Below are 23000 nucleotides of genomic sequence, written 5' to 3'. Positions count from 1 at the left end.
GAAGTACTACAGTGAATGCCATTTTAAAAAACTGTTTACCATACTGTAGCATTTACCTTTGCACGGGTTTGATGGTATTCTCTATGCCTAGAATGGGGATAGATCATTCTCATGAACCTTAGCGTTAGTATCTGAAGGAAACCTCTTTGTGTCAACAGATTGAGCAGACTCCTAACTCCACGTTCCATTTTGAACCTGTCTCCATTATTTTCTCCACCTTAACTATCAGGATAACCATTCTCAATACAAAACCCTACAGTTTAGCCTCTCTTTGGCCCATCTGGTTTTCATGGCAGTTTGAGAGTAAGCTTAATTATCAAGCAACTAATCTTTAACCCTTCCTAAAGGACATTTTGATCTGCTGAATCTCTTCTTTTTGTAGTGTAGCATCAAAAGCAGTTTTTCTTCTCTGGGCACAAAGACTGAGAAAATCTATCACAAAGATTTTCTCACCTTAATAATTAACATTAACTACAAATTATGTATATATACATTCAAGATGCTTTGTTTTTTATATCAAACCATAGATGATCAAAGAAACGATTGTTTTATTTGTAGTCACGAAAATAATGTAATAAAATATTGAATACATAATGTTAGGGATTAAGTTGATCCAATAGCAACACTTTGTTTATTTTTGTTATTTATATCAAACTAACATATCTTTATTTTTTGCTTATTAATCCCTAGTTCCAGATGGCCCTGTTGAAAGTTTGACATATCAAAATGTTTCTTCAACTGCTATAAATGTAAGCTGGCTTCCACCATCCCAGCCAAATGGTATAGTCTTCTTCCTTGTTTCACTAAATTTATGGGATACACAAACAGACAGTGAGCTATTGTCTCTCATTACTTACAATACAAGTGTGCTTTTGGATAAGCTGGAGAAGTACACAGATTATATTCTGAAAATCATTCCAGCAACAGCAAAGGGATCTTCTAAAATGCACACTGTGAAACTGCACATCAAAACTGAAGAAGATGGTAGGTTGAGGATTTTTTTTATTGCCAAAGAAATTTATTAAAAGCAAATAGCCTTCTAAAAATTCTTGATCGTTAGATTGTTTTCTTATGAAATAATGTTACTGATCTACTTGTTAACTTTTTTGTTTGTCAAATTAACTAATAAAGCAACCCACAATAACTGTTGTCATGCAGATTTATTGTAGTGCTTCATTGAGACCATGAAGTAGAAGTTAGCATTGATAAGAGAACAAAGTTAATTGATATTTAAAGATATTTTCCACCATAAATCACCTTTTTGTGGGATAACTTAGGTTTTTTGGATTGTATGTTTTTTTTCTGTTTGTTTTCTCATTTCTTGTTATAGTCCCTGAATCTTCACCTGTAATCAGAACGTATAAGAATCTTTCATCTACCTCAGTTATGTTGTCCTGGGATCCTCCTCGCCAACCAAATGGTATCATAATAAGTTATGATTTAAAGTTATATGGACCAGAAAGGAATGATTCTTGGTCTACCACCAATAATTCTATCATTCTAGAAGATCTTTTACCATTTACACTGTATAGTATTTTTGCTGCTGCAAGAACTATCAGAGGACTTGGTCCATATGCTACCTTTAACTTTTACACAGATGAGTCAGGTGAGTGATAAATAAAATCATATGATGCTCTTTGGAAATAAATTATGAAATAGAGGATCCCAGAGCTGGTGCAAAGATGTAGGGCTTCCATGTGGCTGATCCTATCTTGGTGGATCCCCTAAAATCTTTGGGGCATGGGGCCAGACACACCACTGCTTCTGTAGAAGGCAGGGAGACAAACCTGCAACATCTGGGGGACAAGTTTAGAGTGAATGCTGAGATTTCGTCCTTCGTCCACACTCTGCCTGTAGGTTTTACTGTAGGGGAGGACACACTCTGACCGAAGACTATTTAACTCTCACTACCATGGGCCTATATTAGTTTATTTCTCAAATTACACAAGAAAATAAATTTGAGGTGCCCAAGAATGGTGGCATTCAATGGCTCATAGGAGCCCCTTTTAAAAATTCTGCGACCAAATTGAAAGGAAGCGTGTGAGATTTCCCTGCCTTTGGCAGAGTTCACCCATTATAGTGCTAAATTATCTTTGCTAGAGATTAGTTTTAGCCTTGGGCTCATAAGAATACCTGAAAATCAATTTCTTTTTGCCTTTGGAATGCATCATAATTTGCCAAGTGTCAATTATTTTTGGGGAAAAACAACCAACGACCCCCACCTCCACCCCACCCGGAAAATATTCCTTAAAAATACTTACAGACCCTTACAGGGTTTTTTTCACTCCTTGCTCTATTTCAGATTACATTGCACACTGCCATCCCACTCGCAATATATATATAATGCACAAAGTAGAGAGGGGAAATATGTGTATATATATTAGAAAGCTCTAATCTTCATTCTAGTAATCTTAGATGCTACTAGTAACAATAGTAGGTACTACATTTTAGGATACAGGTATGATACTTTGGTTGTGTACCTTTCAAACTAGACTGATTGAAGTGCTAGATAAGACTATAGTAAATAGTTTAGTGGCCCTTTGGGATGGAGTATGTGATCTAATGAGTCTCTTTCATACTCTCTAGAGCACTGGAGCAAATTGCCTAGGGAGGTTGTGGAATCTCCGTCATTGGAGGTTTTTAAGAACAGGTTAGACAAACACTTGATCTAGTTATACTTAGTCTGCCTCAGTGCAGGGGACTGGACTAGATGACCGATTGAGGTCCCTTCCAGTCCTATATTTCTATGATTCTATAAGAGCATCTACTCTGTTTTTTTGCCAAATATTTTAATACTTCCTTGGTTATGAAAATGTGCTTTTGTTTAAATGACAAACAACATGAATAGATTATCCCATTCCTCACCCTTACTTTCTCCAACAACGTGCATCTTTGGTAAATAGAGTTTATAACAGGCAAATGGGACAAGAGTGAAGAGTTGTTGGGAGCTCTTTGTTAAAAGTATAACAGTACAATATTGGTTCGGTTAAGCTCAGACATGATCTTTTTCTCCTACAAAGTATTCATATTTGCCTAAAATTAACATTGTAAATTTGAACTAACGAGCATTTTCTCCCACAGTGCCATTAGCACCTCCTCAGGATTTGGCTATTTTCAACTATACTGCCTACTCTGTGTGGCTAAAATGGAGGCCAAGTCCCCAGCCAAATGGTGCTATTAAGAGCTATAGTTTTAAGATTCATGAAAACAAGAGTCAAACCATATTTTATCAGGTATGTTTATAATATTTAGTAGTGTTTTAAGTATCTGAAAAAATACATTTGATTTTTCTGGCTATCTGACTCATGTCTCAAAACCAAAATATGTAAGGCATTTTGTATGCCTAGGTATGTCCTGCATTAATCAAAACTGTAGGAACTCATAACTTAGAGGAAGTGATTTTCTTTTCCCCCCTAATGTTCCTTCATAAAAGACACTGATAAAAGATGTTATGGAAATGCATGTATATTGTGGGCTAAATCATATCTCTTAAGACACAGTCCACAGTGAGGGATTGTGTGGAGCTTCACACTCCTCCTCCCTCAGCTATATAATGTCTGTTGTGGGGGAAATGCACCTGTTATTTCTTTGTAGTGCACTAATCAGTTCCAACCAGGGATCTAGGCGCCTTTGTTCTAGACCCTGCACATATGTGTAATTGAAAAGACAGTTCCTGCCCCAAGGCGTTTACAGTCTGCTATTATAACACATGAAGGAGTTCCCAGGATCCTGCAGGGTTGCGGGGGACATCATGTGGTCCTGATAGAATAGGGACAGAGCAGTTTCCACGTCTGTGCACAGGGAATTCAGTTTTGCTTACCATTATGCAGGACAAGTGAAAGCTCCTCCATTGCACATCCTGAGGACAGGCCATACAGAATCCGACAGTAGGCAGACTCTGCATGACAGTAGACAGAGTTAAATGTGATAGAGACCAGCAGTGGCACTCTGCTGAGATGTGTGTACCACACACGAAGCTTCTTTCACGTTGTCACAAGAAGAGTAGTGTATGCAAGAGAGCAGACTGTGCAGAGTGCAGCAGTGGGACAGGCAGACCAGTTCATGCAGAGGGAGATGGCAGCATGTAGTGGGTTAGTGGTGGTTCCTCCCCCTCTGGGTCAGTGGGGTCCGCCTCACTACGTCGCTGGGAGTCACCCACAATTAGGGAATTAGCAACAGCCAGGCTGCGGCCGACTGTACTGGCAGAGCGGTAGTCAGTTAGGGTCTCTACCCTGCAATCAGGGCCAAGGAGCAAACAGTTATGGATCCGCAGTTGGGGTGGGTGTAGTCAGGAGTCTATGGCTCGGGTCTGTATTCAGGGCCGAGCAGCAAGAGGGTCAGACATCTTAGCTCTGGCAGATGGCCGACGAACACAGGCTCCTTGGCCTAAAGAGGAGGGACTGCCACCCCAGGGGTGAGGTGGCAAGGGTAGGGGGATGCAGCCCCATCTAGGCCCACCCGACTCCACTGCGTCCCAGCCCAGGGCCCTAACAGGGGCAGAGTGGTCTGCCACTGGATCAGTGGTGAATCCAGCCACAACACGCTGACAGCAACGCAGCCAGATTAAGTCAACTGCCCCAGGAACACTTCCTCCCCTCATCTCAGGGTGTACCTGGATCCACTGAGGGTCCTTTCGCATGTCTGGATAGAAGGCCCATGGTAGTCCCAGTACCTCCTCCATGGCTTGGTCAGTGGGTGGCTCCAGCAGCTCTGGACAGTCCTTTGTGCCGCAGGGGTCTGCTGCAGCCTCGCAGCTCAGGAGCAGGTAAAAGGCATCTGGCTCCTTCGGTGGCTGCAGCCCAGCTGAGCGCCAGGACCTGCTCTTTATACTTCCTGTTCCTCCCTCTGATTTCTGGTAGGAGGGGCAAGCACAGCCTGGCTCCGCCCACCAGGGTTCACAGCTTGGTCCGTCCCGCCCTCTGGCTCAGTGGGAGGCCACTGTGCCTCACTACACAGCTAAGTTGTATAATTAAACATTATTTTGAAAAATTTACCTTTGTTTTCACAGTAGAACTGAACAGCTCTCCCGACTGCTTTTACAGTCCCATGAAGAGATGGCTGTGAGTGCTGCAGGAACAGCTGTTACCAGGGATAGCCTGTACTCTTGCATCGCTGCATGTTTCTATGTCACCCAAAATAGTTTCTTGTCTCAGGTAGGGGAGAAGAATTCACCCCTATCTCTTTCTGTCCAGTTGCTGGACAAGGGCTGGAGGGACAGGAGGGGCATCATGCCATAAACAAGCAAAGATGAAAAAGTTAGCCCAAGTGACACTTCAAGCTGGCACCAACCTATTATATGGAAATCCTTCCCTTCAGCAGAATCTATATCTGAAGAGGTGCTATCAGCGATGGAGGTAGTGCAGATGGAGAGGAGGGTGTTTGATTGTGGCAGCAGCTATACAGGCTGGCACAGGATGCATATGTGGAGTTAGGCTGCTGGTGTGGTACTACTGTAATTATAATCACTTCCGTTGACAAACTTTCTTCACAAGCCACGGTGAGGGAGAAAGAGTGGAAAGGAAGGGAATGGGAAAGCAGTGTTTTCAATCAATCAAATAATACGTGCTTTATGGTTTGGCTCACTCACTAACATGAATAGGAACTAAAGCCTCAAAAACAAGAAGAGGGGCAAATAAATGTGATTTCTTGTTGTTGTTTGCTATATTTCTATAGAAGCTGTCCATTGTGTCTTTCTCATTTTTTTTGTTCTGATATTTTGTCATGTTATTTCTGGTGAGTGGGCGGGGGGTGGGTAGGGAGAGAAGGAATCTTGAGAGAGATACCCTGTTCGTACAGAAAAAAATCTGGCTTGTGCACATCTGAAGTAGCACGATAAAGGATTTGACCCTGCTTCCCCTTAGGTGAGACCTTGGACTATTTTGTGTGACATGGAGACTTGAAGGATGCAAGAGACAAGACTGCAGTACCAAAACTCTCATTAATGTCAGTGTGGGGAGGATGAGACCCGGTGTGTTCAAATATGTGGATTTTGTGCTAACAATTGTTTTCTTCTTCTAAGAATGTTTCAGGTTCACACAGTGATGCAAACCTTTTTGGATTAGAGCCATTCAGCACCTATTTTATCAGTGTCTGTGCTTTTACAAGAGTTGGAAATGGCAATCAGTTCAGTAACATTGTCCAATTCACAACAAAAGAATCAGGTTAGAAATAGTTTTGTTTTGTTTTTTTAATGAACTGCAGCATTGTCTATGCAGATTTCCTTTTATACCTGAACAGCATTCTTCCTTTGCTCTCCAAATGTAATGGAACTCAAAATTATATCATTGTCACAACATGCACTCACATTCCTATTGTACATGATAGGTGAGGTCGTTACTTTTCAAGTAAGATGTTGGAGGTCTGGAATTAGAAATATCCTTGGCTGAAAGGATAGGCATATATGGCTCCTATAAATCTTTCTGTAGCACACAGATAATAGGAGGAAAATTAGATAAATATCAAACTTTGGAGACTAAGGTTATATTTTAGATCACTGTGAAAGCAGCTAAGTTACAGTAATATCACAGGTTTCAGAGTAGCAGCTGTGTTAGTCTGTGTTCGCAAAAAGAAAAGGAATACTTGTGGTAGCTGGACAAAGAGATAGTTATACACACCAGATGTGTTGACTAAAAGATCTTTAGGTCATGGCTGAAGTTAATTTAAATAAGGTATTTTCCCCAAGTACTCCTTTTCTTTTTACACACTCTGCCACCTAGTGGCTGAACCATATAATGCAGTTTAGCATTCCCTTAGATTAGTGGTGGGCAACCTGCGGCCCATGGGCCACATGCGGCCCATCAGGGTAATAAGATTGCAGGCCGTGAGACATTTTGTTGATGTTGACCGTCCACAGGCAGCCCTCCCCCCCCACAGCTCCCAGTGGCCGTGGTTTGCCTTTCCTGGCCAATGGGAAATGCAGAAAGTGGCAGGCTGCAGGGACGTGCTGGCCGCTGCTTCCGCAGCTCCCATTGGCCAGGAACAGAGAACCGCGGCCACTGGGAACTGCGGGGGGCCGTGACTGTAGACAGTCAACATCAGCAAAATGTCTCGTGGCCCGCAGTCAGATTACCCTGATGGGCTGCAGGTTGCCGACCCCTGCCTTAGATCACCCCCTTTAAGTTCTACATTCCTACTATTTACAATATTTACACTATCATGCTATCTTTGAATTTCAGTATGTATCAATCTGATAAATGTCTGGTTTTCTGATTACATGACCTGAATGCATAGCAGCTTGGTCATCTGACTGTCCATGATTGGCTGTGGTCATTGGAATCCTTGAGACATCTTGTTCTGCAATGGCCATCTATAGAGTTTGCTCTGCTGATTGTTTTTTCTGAGGAGTAAACTGTAGATGACAGTTTCTATTGAACTGTCTGCTGTCACTCTCGATCACATATGATCTGGGCACTGAATTCTTTTTCTTTATGATAGCTGGAGTTGTCCATACTTTTTCTCCGTCCAGTTGGACATGAACATGGTCACCAGATTCTAGACCTGGCAGTTTTCTACCTGAGAAATGTCTGTTATAAAAGTGTTCATAAGCTCTTTTCTCCTTTTTATCTGATTTGGCTACTCTCTTCATGTCTGATCACTTTTCCAGAGTTGGAACAGGAGTTCTGAGTTGCCTTCCCATCAGGAGCTCTGCTAGACTATATCGGTAGCCGCTATCGGTGTTGATCCATAACTCAGATCTTCCTTCTGTAGGAAGAGCAAGGAATGGATCTTCCTGCTGTAGGATTTTCTTGGCTCTCTCAGCTTCTCCATTTGCTTCTGAGTAATGTGGGCTGCTAGTAATATGATCAAAATCGTATTTCAGTTGGAATGACTTAAATTCTGCTGCAGTGAATTGTGGTCCATTGTCTGTCACTAGTTGTTCTGGAATACTGAAGTGAGTAAAAAGTACACTTCAGTTTCTTGATAACACTGCAACATGGTATGTCTTTCAAGTACATTATTTCTGTATACCTGGAAAAGGAGTCCACGATGACGGGATAATGGTGTCCTCTGAATTCACATTTTCAGCTAGTCTCTTCCAAGATCTGTCTGGTAGAAGTGGTGTTATTAAAGGTTGTCATAAATATAAAGGGAAGGGTAAAAACCTTTAAATCCCTCCTGGCCAGAGGAAAACCCTTTCACCTGTAAAGGGTTAAGAAGCTAAGATAACCTCGCTGGCACTTGACCGAAATGACCAATGAGGAGACAAGATACTTTCAAAGCTGGGGAGGCGGGGGGACAAAGGGTTCTCTCTGTCTGTGTGTAGCTTTTGCTGGGACCAGAGCAGGAATGCAGGTCAGAACTCCTGTAAAGAGTTAATAAGCAATCTAGTTAGAGATGCGTTAGATTCTGTTTTGTTTAAATGGCTGATAAAATAAGTTGTGCTGAATGGAATGTATATTCCTGTTTTTGTGTCTTTTTGTAACTTAAGGTTTTGCCTAGAGGGATTCTCTATGTTTTGAATCTGATTACCCTGTAAGGTATTTACCATCCTGATTGTACAGAGGTGATTCTTTTACTTTTTCTTCAATTAAAGTTCTTCTTTTAAGAACCTGATTGCTTTTTCCTTGTTCTTAAGATCCAGGGATTTGGGTCTGTGTTCACCTATGCAAATTGGTGAGGATTTTTATCAAGCCTTCTCCTGGAAAGGGGGTGTAGGGCTTGGGGGGATTTTGGGGAGAAAGACGTTTCCAAGTGGGCTCTTTCCCTGTTATATTTGTTAGACGCTTGGTGGTGGCAGCAATAAGGTCCAGGGACAAAAGGTAAAATAGTTTGTACCTTGGGGAACTTTTAACCTAAGCTGGTAAAAATAAGCTTAGGGGTTTTTTCATGCAGGTCCCCACATCTGTACCCTAGAATTCAGAGTGGGGAAGGAACCTTGACATGGTGGCAGAGCGGTGGGATTAACTTGAAATCATTTTGAGAGTTTTTGAACCAGAAGCACAGATTTTAAAAGGAAATATTTTTTTCCCTTTGGGCTGCTGGAAAGCAGGTTTTAAGCTGAAAGCAGTTAGAGGTTTTTTTTTGTCTCTGCTTGGGGGCCAGAGCAGAGACAAAAGGGAATTGTCTTTTGTGAGCTGGAGTTTTCTCTACCTAAAGGCAGGGTAGTTAACCTCCTGCAGGGAAATTCACAAGTCTTCACAGACCTGAAGAGGTGGGTTGTTTTTTTTAGCTAAGAGCAACTAGAAGCTTTTTCTGTCTATTTGCCTGGAGACACAGGTGTTAGGTTTATTTTAAAGGAATTTTCTGTAGGCTGACAATCCCTATCGGAGAACACAGGTATCCAGTTACAGCACAACCTTTTTTTTTCTTTTTTTTTTTTGACAAGCCAAGTTTTTTGTTTGTTTGTTTTTTATTTCTAACTCTCGGGTGTAAAGTTAGTTAAAAACAGAGAGGCAAACATGACCGAGCCCAAGGCAGAAACAGCCAAAGAAGCTGCCCACAGGAGAGCTATGGAGGCAAAGGAAAAAGAATGGAAGCATGCTCAGGAGGAAAGGGAGGCTGACCACAGGAGAGCTGTGGAGGCAAGGGAAAAAGAAATGGAGGAAAAGGAAAAACAGAGGAAGCATGCTGAGGCGGAGAAGGAAAAAGAGAGGAAGCATGCACTGGAGGTGGAGAAGGCAAAGTCCTGAGCGGAATCTACTGGATAACCCTAACCATCCTTCCCCAACAATCCACAAATGGGAGTTACTATGTCCACAGTATGGTGAATCCAGTGATATTGCTGAATATTTTCTCACCTTTGAGAGACTGTGCACTCTCCATAAAATTCCTGAAGCTCACAAGATGACCACATTGGTCGCAAAATTGACTGGAAGAACTCTGGACATATTCAATAAGATGCCTATTGATGAGGCTTCTGACTATAATAAGTTCAAGGAGTTGGTTTTAACGCAAGTTCAAATTACATCTGAAACATCCGGGGTAAAATTTTGAACCCTTAAGAGAGGGCCTGGACTAACTAATGTGGCTTATCTAAACCAGATGAAGGATCTGTTAGATAAATGGGTCCAAGGAAGGCGTGTCACTAGCTTTGACAGAATGTGTGATTTGATAGCTCAGGAGCAATTCCTGAATATGTCCAAGGAGGAAATAAAACAGTGTTTATGGGATAAGGAAATGAACTCAGCAGAAAGTCTTGCTTCTTATGCTGATCAATATGAGCAGTCCCAGACTGCTGGAGAGGCGGGGCAAGCCAGAACAAAACAGGTGGAGGGAGGAGAGAGGAACAACCCTGGTCGCAGTTGGAGCAGATACCAGAAGGGACACCCTCAGACCACACCCTACTACCGGGGGCAGCCCAAGGCCCCAACTGCACACCAAGGAATACTCCAGACACCTTATCGTCCTGCCGCACCATTCTCCAGCAACCCACCTCGCCCCAGTGACCTGTCAGCTGGACGAAGTTTTAAATGTAACAAGCCAGGGCATGTAAAGGCCAACTGCCCCAAGAACCCCAACCGATTACAGTTCATTGCACTGGAATCACACCAGAGGTCCTCAGGCCCAGATGCCTCCCAGATATCCTCGGAGTAGAGGGAAACTGTGAGTGTGGGTGGGAAGAAGGTCACCGCGTGGAGGGACACCGGAGCACAAGTGTCAGCTATCCATGCTTCCTTAGTGGACCCCAGTTTAATCGACCCAGAGATCCAAGTGACAATTCAACCCTTCAAGTCCAACTCTTTCAATTTGCTTACAGCCAAGTTGCCTGTCCAGTACAAGGGCTGGTCAGGAACGTGGACTTTTGCAGTATATGATGATTATCCCATCCCTGTGCTGTTGGGGGAAGACTTGGCCAGTCATGTGAAGCTAGCCAAGAGGGAGAGAATGGTTACCCGCAGCCAGGCTAAGCAAGCCGTCACGCCTAGCTCTGTTCTGGAAACTTCTACCAGGACCTGGTCAGAGGTGATGGACCCAGACCCCATGCCAATGTCTGCAACAGCAGTAGTGGATCCAGTCCCAGAGACCCAGACAGAGCCAGCCCCAGAACCGGAACCAGTGGAACAACCAGCACCAGACACATTGCTAGCACTGAATCCAGTACTTGCAACCCCAACACCAGAGGGCCTCACCGAACCTGAACTGGCACCAGCCGATAACCCTACACAAGAGGCTCAGCCGGAGCTTGAACCCCAACATAGTGCACCAGCGGAGAGCGGTTCACAGTCAACGGAAACAGCCCCATCCCCTACATCGCTTCCAGAGGGACCAAGCATAGGTCCACAATCCAATGAGGAACTGATGTCTCCAGCATCAAGGGAACAGTTCCAGACTGAACAGGAAGCAGATGAAAGCCTCCAGAGAGCTTGGATGGCAGCACGGAGCAACCCATCGCCTCTCAACTCTTTTAATCGATCCAGAGAATTAAAGGTTTGTCAGTTTACAGCCCAGCGAGGAGATGACGCTGAGTGGCCTGAAGGTGTCTACTATGAAGGGAAAAGTGCTGGTGGCGTGGAAGAGGTGAACCTCTCCATGACCCTTGGGTGTATGCAGCGACAGCAGATCAAGGAGCTGTGCACTAGCTACGTGCCGACATTCTCAGCCACCTCAGGACTGACTGAACGGGCATACCATTCCATTGACACAGGTAATGCTCACCCAATTAAAGTCCAACCTTACGGGGTGTCTCCTCAAGCTAAAACTGCTATAGAACGGGAGATCCAGGATATGCTACAGATGGGTGTAATCCGCCCCTCTGGCAGTGCATGGGCATCTCCAGTGGTTCTAGTTCCCAAACCAGATGGGGAGATACGTTTTTGTGTGGACTACCTTAAGATAAATGCTGTAACTCGCCCAGACAACTATCCAATGCCATGCACAGATGAACTATTAGAGAAACTGGGACGGCCCAGTTCATCTCTACCTTGGACTTAACCAAGGGGTACTGGCAGGTACCGCGAGATGAATCCACCAAGGAAAGGTCAGCCTTCACCACACATGTCGGGCTGTATGAATTTAATGTACTCCCTTTTGGGCTGTGGAATGCACCCACCACCTTCCAAAGACTTGTAGATGGTCTCCTAGTGGGTTTAGGAGAATATGCAGTCGCCTACCTTGACAATGTGGCCATATTTTCGGATTCCTGGGCAGAACACCTGGAACATCTACAAAAAGTCTTCGAGCACATAAGGGAGGCAGGACTAACTGTTAAGGCTAAGAAGTGTCAAATAGGCCTAAACAGAGTAACTTACCTTGGACACCAGGTGAGTTAAGGAACTATCAACCCTCTACAGGCCAAAGTGGATGCTATCCAAAAGTGACCTGTCCCAAAGTCAAAGAAACAGGTCCAATCCTTCTTAGGCTTGGCCAGATATTACAGGTGATTTGTACCGCAATACAGCCAAATCGTCGCCCCACTGACAGACCTAACCAAAAAGAAACAGCCAAATGCCGTTCAGTGGACCGAAGAGTGTCAGAAGGCCTTTAACCAGCTTACAGCGACATTCATGTCTGACCCTGTGCTAAGGGCCCCAGACTTTGCCAAACCGTTCCTAGTAACCACAGATGCGTCCGAGCGTGGTGTGGGAGCAGTTTTAATGCAGGAAGGACCGGATCAAGAATTCCACCCTGTAGTGTTTCTCTGCAAGAAGCTGTCTGAGAGGGAAAGCAACTGGTCAGACAGTGAAAAAGAATGTTACACCATTGTCTACGCTCTGGAAAAGCTACGCCCATACATTTGGGGTCGGCGTTTCCACCTGCAAACTGACCATGCTGCGCTACAGTGGCTTCATACCGCCACGGGAAATAACAAAAAACTTATTCGGTGGAGTTTCGCTCTCCAAGATTTTGATTTCAACATACAACACATCTCAGGAGCTTCTAACAAAGTGGCTGGTGCACTCTCCCGTGAAAGTTTCCCAGAATCAACTGGTTAAAATTGTCCTTGAGATGTGAAAAATATTGTTAGTCTTTATATACTTGGTAGTATATATAGAGGTGCATGTGTCTTATTAACTCTGTTTTCTCCTAGAGCTCCAGGAAGAAAACACAGCCAGCGTTTCACCCTATCTGTGATTTGGGGGGCGTGTCATAAATATAAAGGGAAGGGTAAACACCTTTAAATCTCTCTTTCCCTGTTATATTTGTTAGACGCTTGGTGGTGGCAGCAATAAGGTCCAGGGACAAAAGGTAAAATAGTTTGTCTGGTAAAAATAAGCTTAGGCTGGTTTTCATGAAGGTCCCCACATCTGTACCCTAGAGTTCAGAGTGGGGAAGGAACCTTGACAAAGGTTCTTTGTGTTGTGTTGGCCAGTTAGTTCTGCAGTGTTCACATACTGCAGATACAGTATTCTTTGTCCTTGATGATGCCTGGCCACCACACTGACTGCTTCAGCTGTTCACAGCATTTTGTTAATCCTTGATGTCCTTTGTGGGTGAGGTTTAGGATTTCGGCTCTCATTCAGTTTGGAATTATGACGCAATTGACTTTAATCATGAGTGCATTTGACTCACTTAATTGTCCATGCACCACAAAGTAACCTCTTGTCACTTCCTTAGTGTCCTTTAAATACGTGGGCCAGTCACCCCAGTGTAACTTTAAACATCCTGAAGTTGCGAGTCTGTCAAAGTTGCTTTTTGTAGCTGTTGTAGTCTCTTTTTTGACACTGGTCTTTTCCACACCTTTACATCATCTTCGAACTCATGGGTAGTTGAATGCAACACTGGGCTCTATGACAGACTGTCTTTTACTAAAAGATTTTTCCCAGGCGCGTATTTAGCAAGTGGATTAAATCACATTAACCTAAGCAATAGATATTGTCCTCTCAGGGGTGCTTGATCCAAGTCTTTTCCACTGATGAGGGTTACATGCAGTTTATGGTCTGTTATCAGTATAAACAAATCCAATCCACAGAGATACCTGTAAAAGTTCTCACATGCCCATATGCTTGCCAGGCACTCCTTTTCAATCTGTGCATATCCTTTTATGCTTCTGTGAGTGAGAGAGAAAAATGCAGCTGGCTTCCACCAAATTCCATGTTGTTGAAACAATGTACTGCCTTGGGCAGCCATAGCTATTTGCATCCTCACTGACCATTGTGGATTTGTGCACATCATAGTACTTAAGAACTGGAGCTGTTGAGATAATTTCTTTCACCTTTTTATAGGCAATTTCTTGATATGGCCCCCATAGCCAAGATATGTTGGACTTCAGTTCATTCAGTGGTTTTGTCACTGTAGAAAGGACTTGTGGAATTCCAGCCAAGGTAATTTACCATCCCTAGTGTATGTCTCAGTTCTGGAACATTAGTTGGTGCATTCAATTAATCGCTTTTACTTTGTCAGGGCTAGCACTGATTCCATCTTTGTTTATTGTCTGCCCCAAGAGCTCGATTTGGGGTAGACAGAAAATGCGTTTTTCCTTGTTTAGCTTCAGTTCAGACTGACTGATCAGGCTTAGGACTTCGTTGAGGGTTTTATTGTATTCTTCCATGGAAGACCCTTATAGCAAAATATCTATCATGCACGAAGACTACAATTCCATTTGTGTTTGCTAACAGTTCTGCCTTCTTTCTTTGGAAAATTGCAGGTGCACTGGTAATCCCCAAAGGTAATCTTTGAAAGCAAAATCTCTCAAAGGGTGTGATAAATGTTAGTTTAGCACTTTCTTTGGCTAAAGGATTTTGTCAGAATCTGCTTGAGGCATCCAACTCAGAGAATACTGTAGCTCTTTTCACTTTGGGGAGGGACATCATCCAGTGTTGAGAGAATATTTTTTTTTATCTTACAACTGCTCCATTAAGTCTTTTAAGATCCACACAGATTGTATTTTTCCATTTTACTTTATAACTAGTACTATTGGGACACACATGCTGTTGGATTAGAGCTTTTCTCGATTATGCCAGTCTGCTCCCTTCTCTATAACTCAGCTTCCACTTTATGAAGTAATGGGTAGGAATCCTGTAAAATATATGTACACTATATGGTTGAGCATTGTCTCAAGGTTTTTTAATACTGCATCTTGTTTCAACAGTCCAATATCACCAAATATTCCATTGAGTTCTTCCACCTCCCTCACCAGGCTCATCATGGCTGTCACGTTGTGGCTGAGAAGGCAGTTGGTCTGTGGTCCTTTGATCAAATACACTCTGAATGCAAAGATTTTGTTTTTGTAAGTTGTTTCTGTGGTGAACTGGCCCATGCAGTACAGAATACCTCTGTGGCGAGTCAGAGCTGTGTCAGGTGACTTCAGCTCTCGGAGGAGTTGAAGGTGATTATAAGTCCCTTCTGAGATGACTGTGAGGTCAGCTCCTGAGTCGCTTTTAAAGTCAATAGTCTTGCTATGAATAATCACGTTCACTCTCCAGACAGGTCTGTTTCATCACAAGTGGTAGATCCCAGAAATGGCTCTTGATTCTTTGTAATATGAGTCAACTCCCTGACTGCTTTGGTGCAGCAAACAGCTGCAAAATGTCCATATTTCATGCATTTATTACACCATGTGCCTCTGGCTGGAGATGCATCATCTCTTGAGACATGACTGTTTCCACACCTTGTGTATGTAGGCTGGAATTTGTCCCTTATAACCTGGGAGTTATCTCTCCTAGCCTTAGTGATCTTATGATAATGACTTTTAGCACTCGTGCTGCCTTTTTAACATCTTCTTCTTTTTTCAAATTTGGCAAGTTGCTTTCGATTTTGGTCTCACCAGCTGAGGCTGCTTTGCTTTCTGTATAGCTGTAGCTAGAGTTAAATCTCTTTTCAGTTGTATTTGCTGTGAAAGGTTTTTGTTTGTTAACCCAATAACCAGAGTGTTGCTGATATCTTCGTTTTTCATTCCCCAAATCACAGTTTTCAGCCAATGCATGTAGAGCTCTTAAAAAGCATTTGATATTTTCTTCTGGTTCTTGAATTCTTGAGATGAAAACATGTTCTTTCATAAAACATATTTCTCTGAGACACAAAGTATGCATCAAACATACCCTTTCATAGTCATCTTTGTGACTGTATTCAGTAACTTCAAAGGATGTAAGGATATGCTCTGCTTGCTTCACCATAGCATAAATTAAAGAAGATACCGGTATATCTCCAATTTCTTCTTGGAGTTTGTTTGCAATTTGAAATCTTGCAAAATACTGTTTCCAGTCTGTCCATTGTGAAGATTTATCAAAGCTGAAGTTCTCTGGAGCAGTGAAGAGTGGCATGTTGATGAGATCCTGCAATCTTTGTTGCTGTTCCTTCTGTCTTCAACATTTTGTTACTTTGTTCCTTTGGTATACAACTTTTGTTGCTATTTTCCTTCTCTTTCTGTTCTTAGTTTATTCCTGACCCCATGTCATGTATTTCTGTATCAATAACGGACTGGTTAGAAAGCTTGCTTATACACATCAGATGTGTTCACTATAAGATCATTTAATACTCTGAAAGGTATGTCTGAGATTGGTTTAAATAAGGTATCTTACACACAGTGCCAACTAGTGGCTGTACAGTATCATACAGTTTAGCATCTGTTACCATCTATATTTTTAGCAGCTGCATGTCTCCCCATCCTTACAGTAGGATTTTGTCCTGCCCAGCAGCTACAGAGGCAGTCGTCAAAGCTGTCTCTTTTGGTCAGTGACCTCATAGCCTCTCCCACATCCCTCCTTTCAGAAGGCTGCCTCTACTGGATGGCACATTGCCCTTAGAGTGGGACCCAGTAATTTTAAAACTCTTTCTTCATATTTTCTCCTAGGCTCATCCGGCCCCTCCCCTTTTTTGGCAATTTTGGCCACTGAATCTAAGGGCTAGTCTACAGATGAAAGTTAATGTAGAATAAGTTAGGGTGTGAATTTAAAGTGGACTAACTTTTCCTAACTGACTCTCTGTGTAGGCACTCATATTCTGAAATAAGAGTGCTATATTCCAAATTATCCTATTCCATTTAAACTAATTTGGAATAAGGCACACCCATTCTGAAATAATCTCCATTTTATTCCCACTCTGTTGAAGCACCTCTGCCCCACTGCAGCTCTCCCATGCTTCAGCAAAAAAGTTTTTTTTTAAATCTCCCCACAGTTCAGTGTTCCCCATTGAGTAGCCTGACCTTTTATCTGCTCTTGCCATCTAGTTTAATTTCTTTGTGACTCTCCTATGAGCAGATCCCTCACAGCCACACATTTGCTCCTACAAGACCAGTCCTCCTGTCTCGGTTTTCCCAATCTGCTCCATGCTGCAGTTTGGCTTTTATGCACTTGGCCATATCAAGTTCCTGCTTCTTCCAGCATGTTCCTGTGTCATGGAGGTGTGCAATATCAGGACTGCAGACAAGCAACATAAAAAGATACTCCAGTCTATAAGTGCTACCTTGTGTATAGAGTCCCACTGAGTCCTTGAAACATGGGGACCGGTCAGCACATTCCCTTTATCCTTGCCTGGATGCTACTGTAAACTACTCTGCTGTCTGAGATGGCATAGAACTGGTCCCAGAATTGAGGAGCCACAAACAGCTCTTTTGCTTTTCCCTCACCCAAATGCACTCGGCACTAACTTGGTAAAGGATTCAGCCCTATGCCTTTACTAAAAATACAAAGTGATCTCCTTTCTTCTGCAGCTGCTACTTTTGAAAGGAGTACTCTTCAAACTCTGGAGAGAAATGTATGTATTTTTAAAGAGATCCATTTTCCTCTGTACCTGTAGTAATTAGTATGTTTCCTTCTATTTCTGGGACATTGATGCTAGTCAGTTCCCCACTGTATGGATAACTGGACATGGCTTCACTAAAGAGAGAGAAAAAACCCCCACCTTTTCCTGTTGATTCTTTTCTCTTAGTTAATACATCCCACAATCTGACTTTCCCTGGGAAAATTTAATCAGTTGTTCCATAAGTTGGAGCCAGTTGTTTGTTTTCATGTTAAATATAATACTGTTTTTACCTATGAAATTTGATGAGCTGCCCAGGAAGCTTTACAAGAATTCATCTTGTGGGGAAAGCAAAAGGGTGGGACCAATAAGGTAACTGCTGCCTATGAGTGACATCTTTGAAGACTCCCCCAAAACTCCTGGGCAGGATGCAACACTACTGTAAGGATTACCAACCATAGGGTACACTAAATGAGAGAAGGAAAGCTAAAGGATAAGTAAAATTTTCTTTTGGAGTGTATCAGTTTCACATTACTGCATACGTTCTTCTGTGCTGCTGATTAGAAAAAATGGGAGGAAATGTGGGTGTAAATGGGAGAGAGAAGGGAAAAGGGAAGTTGGAGCATATCATTAGTTTTAGGAAATATAATGTACTATCACTCTTTTTTTCATTTCAAGCACTGCTTCAGTAAAGTTCATAATTACTGGAAATAAAGCTTCTATAAAATATAATCAAGGACATCTCTTCATTTAAAACACTTCTACCCCAGTGTTCTTATTACAATATTAATTTATCTGACATTGGAATGCCTGACCCTTATTATAAACGTTATGCCTACATCTCTGAGTATACTACGTGATCACCCTTTTTGATTGTTTGGAAATGTTAACCTTTGGTGCATGGGTATCTTTTAAGCTCCAGATGTTGTCCAGAATGTTCAGTGTACTGCAACAAGTTGGCAGTCAATTCTAGTGCACTGGGACCCACCTTCTAGGTCAAATGGAGTGATTACACATTACATCATAATATTTGAAAGGAATTCTACAAGCATTTCTGATTATGATAAGGTGCATACTTTCAGAGATCTGCTATCAAATATTTCTTACCAATTTAAAATAAAAGCTGCAACATCTGCTGGTGAAGGAAAAGAACAGATATGCAATGCCAGCACATTTCCAGAAAAAGGTAACAATTTTTGGATTTAAAATTTTACTTTAATTTAAATGACAATTGAATATTTAGATCAGTGATGCTGTTCTTACATTTACTACAGCATCCCAATCCTTTCCCTAGTCAAGTATAATCACAGTTTAAATCTACTATCAGATGGTGAGAAATGGGGCCTGCTTTCCAACCCCTCTCTTAAAATGTCCTTGATTGTGTTCCCAAGGGACAGAGTTTATCATGGAATAGCCAGTGGAGAAAGTCAGTGGGACTTGGAAGTACAAATTAAAAGTTACGTTCTTGCCATGTTAAGTTTGAGTTCTTATTTTATTCATACTTTATCACCCAGTCCTGGTATGCATTGGCTTATAGCTAGATTGGATATATTTTCACCCTTTTGCTAGTGACCTCACCTATTGAATATTATTACTGGGAAGGTTTTGTATGAGATAGTGGTATTTCTGCCAGAGACATCCTTTGTTTTAATGTTAAGTAGCCAATACTGCTAATTCACTCATTAGAAGTGCTATCATTCAGAGGTTGTTAATCAATAAAATCATTTAACTTCCTCCAATGTTTGTCATCTTAATCTACCATTGAAATGAACTTTTTAACAGGGGAAAAGATGGCAACCATATAGACAGTTTAGGGGAATTAATCCCTGTGCCTTTTTAATAAAGAGGTTATCTTCACACTTCCTTTTACTATTACATATTTAATAATGGGGCTACTTTTTCAGTGGCACTACTTGCATGAACGGGAGCTTTAATTTTGCCTCTCCAGCCTTGAAAGGCCTGGATACATCCAGAAACATATAAACTCATTCCCAGTTGGAATACGTTTTTCTCTCTCATCTCTGAAATAAGTAATATGTGTTTTAATGAGTTCTTATTATTAGTTTCTCTCTGTTAATAAGAACTATCTATCTAATTGTCTTTCATAAATAATAAGTCAGGTAAGTATGGTGTTAATGTCATATCAGAAATTCTTGCTTACATTACTAGTGGGGGTATATTTGAAAGTATATTGTAGTGTAACATTTTTCTTCAAGTTGAGGTAAATGGGGCTATTTTATGCATGTGAGGGATGCAGGGTTGGTACCCAGCTTGGATCTTCATAAATTCTGCCTGAATATTAAAGACGTGAAATGTAGTTTGTCCAGCTCTGATAGTTCAAGAAAAGCTTCTAGTAAGGGACTTTCTAATTCTTAGGCAGACATAAAGGAAATACAAAAATCGGTGGAGAGATCTATTAAAGTCTGATTTGCCAGAAGTTTAACAAATTCCTCTTTATTTTGTCATCTCTTGTTGTATGGACCTGGGAGCTCTACCTATTTTTACTTAATGTTCCATCTAAGAAATATAAAATGTTGGGTTGATTTTATCGCAAAGAAACAAAAAGTATCTAGGGAGAATTTGTAAAATGGGATGCCTTTAATGACACTTGAATGTTGAAAGGGCCGATAATTGGAGTTATAGCTGGAAGAATACTGACTAAACAGCATTAATGAAGATTCGTTCAGATTCTGATTTGGCTGTTCAGTTCAACCATACTTGTGTACGTTTTCGTCTGTTATTTGTGAACATACTCATGCCTTTTATTTTGTTCTGTATGGGGACATCTCTGTACTGCGTAGGACTACTGTATTCACATGAAAACAAGCATATTTGTATCTGAGGAAGAATATCTGCTACTTGTTATTTATTTCTCAGTAATTGTTACTAGTTTGCATGTAAATATTTCAGTTATCCAATCAAAAATGAGGCAACACTTCCACATAACTTAGTTGTGAATGATGAATAGTGAATATTTGAAGTGAACAGTCCATAAACCACCAAAAAACTGAAAATTGTATTCAAACTATTTAACAGATCTTTATGAACAGTTAAAATATTGGATACATTGGGATTGCGATAGAAATTATTCCCAGAGTAAAGAGCTGTTACGTAACTGATCTACAGTGAATAAGGTTACCTAATTTACTTGGAAAATACAGATTTAGAGAATTTACAGTTTCAATCCAACTCCCGCTGAAGTCAATAGAAATATTCCCATTGACTTCAATTGAATGATGACCTTTAAGAGGTGCTCCCCCATCATACCAGTGTGAATTTATTTTAAAAGGGTATATGATTCGGGTGACCAGATGCCCCGTTTTTAAAGGGACAGTCCCTTTTTTGGGGACTTTTTCTTATATAAGCGCCTATTACCCTCCACCCCCTGTCCCGTTGTTTCTGTTTCTATCTGGTAACCCTATGTATGATAGGATATTGGAATGTAGTCCATTATTTTATTCTTTGACTGATATAATTTGAGATATTTTCCTCATTTATTTGGGCATAATGTTTTCTCTGCATCTTTTGTATTATTGGAAAAAATCAATTAATTTATAGATTTCAATGTAGCACCATGTAATGTTACATGTTGGTTAGGTATTTATTTCATTGGAATGACAGAGCATGCCTGAAAACTCATTTAGCTTTGCAACCCCCATTTTAGTATATTTTTCAAATTTTTATTCTTGGAAAAAATGTTTATTTTATTAGTTATGTTTACAAAAGTGCCTGTCCAACATTTGAGGTGCAGAATATTAATTATGCATGCATTCAAAAACTCCATAGATCAAATTGAAAATAAAAGGAACTTCCAGTCCATCACAGTAAACTTAAACTTCTCTCCCTCCATCCTTTGCCATTCAGCCCTACTCAGCCCCTCAAAAATCTTCCACCTGGAAAAACCTCGGGAAATAGCATCTTGCATTATTTTATTGAAAGTTTTCTAATCTGGAGTCTGATGGACCAAGGGTGAAGTGATCACCAACCCCTTCATGCCCTGATTCAGCAAAGCACTTAAGCACATTCTTAATTTTATGCATGTGCTCAAGTCCTCAAGCAGTCAATAAGATTTAAACACATGCTTAAAGTGAGGCATGATCTTAAATGTCGTGTTGAATTCTGATAGATATAAGCCAGTGCTTATCTGCTTTACTCTATCAGGGCCTACACTAGCTATAATTTTACCTGAAGACATTGCTTTTTTAAACCCAAATTTGATTTATTTTGGAATACCATGTGCATTATTAATGGGATATTTGCCCAAGTAAGGGCTGCAGGACTAGGCCCTAAAACTACAAAATATGGATTATTGCTCTAAAAGAACTGTAGCTCAGACTCGTGTTGTTTAACATTTGGTTTAAATTTTAGCATTTAGTCATATTTACAACAAACTGGTTATTAGGACAATATCTTCTTAACTGTGTGTTCACAGGAATTGTTTTCTGATGAGTGGCTACTAGGAATCGAAGATTCATGGTAGGGAATGGAAACAGTTTTATAGCTGTTGTCAGCTTCTTATTTATGGTGGTCTAAGATTAGTTACAGAATACATAGCCAGCACTGAGTCACTGACAATGCATTTATTTTTGACATAAAGTGAAATCAAATTTGGTTCAGTGTCTCATTGCATAGTGTCTGACCTTTACATTCCTTGCAAAGACTATTTTATTTTATTTTACGTAAACTTGTTCATATCTGGGTATTACTAAACATGGATCATGAAGATTAAATTTATGGGGAGATTAATGTTTGGTGTCTAATCTAGCTCTGCTGTCATGGTAAACCACTTGTACCAGGGTAGAGTATGTTATGACCCACAAAAAATGATGAACTCTGTGGTAGTTACATTACTTTGTGTTTAAATATTTTATATAGGATATGAAAGATAATATAGCAAGATTTTAGGACTGAATAACTATCCTTAGATTATATCCAAGGAAAGATACATATTATAATGGGATTTCATTAGGGTTGGGTGAATTTTCAGAGGACAAAAACTGCCTTAAACTGGTAAGAAAATGTTCTCTAAAAGACTCTCTATTTTAAACCTGTCCAAGTTTACCAAACTCTAGCGTCTAGGATAAATTTAATAGTCATTTGCAAATAAAAATTAAGTATATTAAAGTACCATTTTTAATTCCAAAATGTTGAACAATTAAAAATAGAAACTGCTATTATGTTTCATTTGTAAATTTTATATTTTACTCAGTCCATGCTCACTGTTTCTTAGACACACACACACACACACTAAATTAAACATACTATTTTCAGCATGAAGAAAAAATATCAAGTTAGTTTGCCAGGCTCTATTTTCAGTGTTGTGGTGCACGGTGTAATTTTCCTTACTGTCTCCTAGTATTATTTAATATTTATATTGCGTTAGCATGTAGGGTCATCAACCAGGTCAGGATCCTATTATGCTAGGTGCTGTTCATACATATATA

The 23000-nt window shown here is 41.0% G+C and overlaps 1 protein-coding gene across 13 annotated transcripts in view; it reads left to right on the top strand.

The window, feature by feature from the left end:
* PTPRQ (protein tyrosine phosphatase receptor type Q) overlaps window positions 1-23000 on the top strand; it is a 208856-nt gene that overhangs the window by 116066 nt on the left and 69790 nt on the right. For 11 of the 13 annotated variants that reach the window (XR_012666450.1, XR_012666451.1, XM_075124328.1 and 8 more), the window contains 5 exons: window positions 691-984; window positions 1331-1606; window positions 3082-3233; window positions 6020-6161; window positions 18473-18742. Coding sequence is in view for 11 of the 13 variants with exons in the window: in XM_075124328.1 (XP_074980429.1) it covers window positions 691-984; window positions 1331-1606; window positions 3082-3233; window positions 6020-6161; window positions 18473-18742 (1134 nt within the window). In the remaining 2 variants the exon portion in view is untranslated. The remainder of the gene's footprint in view (window positions 1-690; window positions 985-1330; window positions 1607-3081; window positions 3234-6019; window positions 6162-18472; window positions 18743-23000) is intronic. The other 2 variants (XM_075124331.1, XM_075124332.1) reach the window with 2 other exon arrangements.

Source organism: Caretta caretta, chromosome 1 (genome assembly GCF_965140235.1).
Source record: "Caretta caretta isolate rCarCar2 chromosome 1, rCarCar1.hap1, whole genome shotgun sequence".
In the NCBI taxonomy this organism is placed as follows: domain Eukaryota; kingdom Metazoa; phylum Chordata; order Testudines; family Cheloniidae; genus Caretta; species Caretta caretta.
This window is presented reverse-complemented; position numbering and strand designations above follow the sequence as displayed.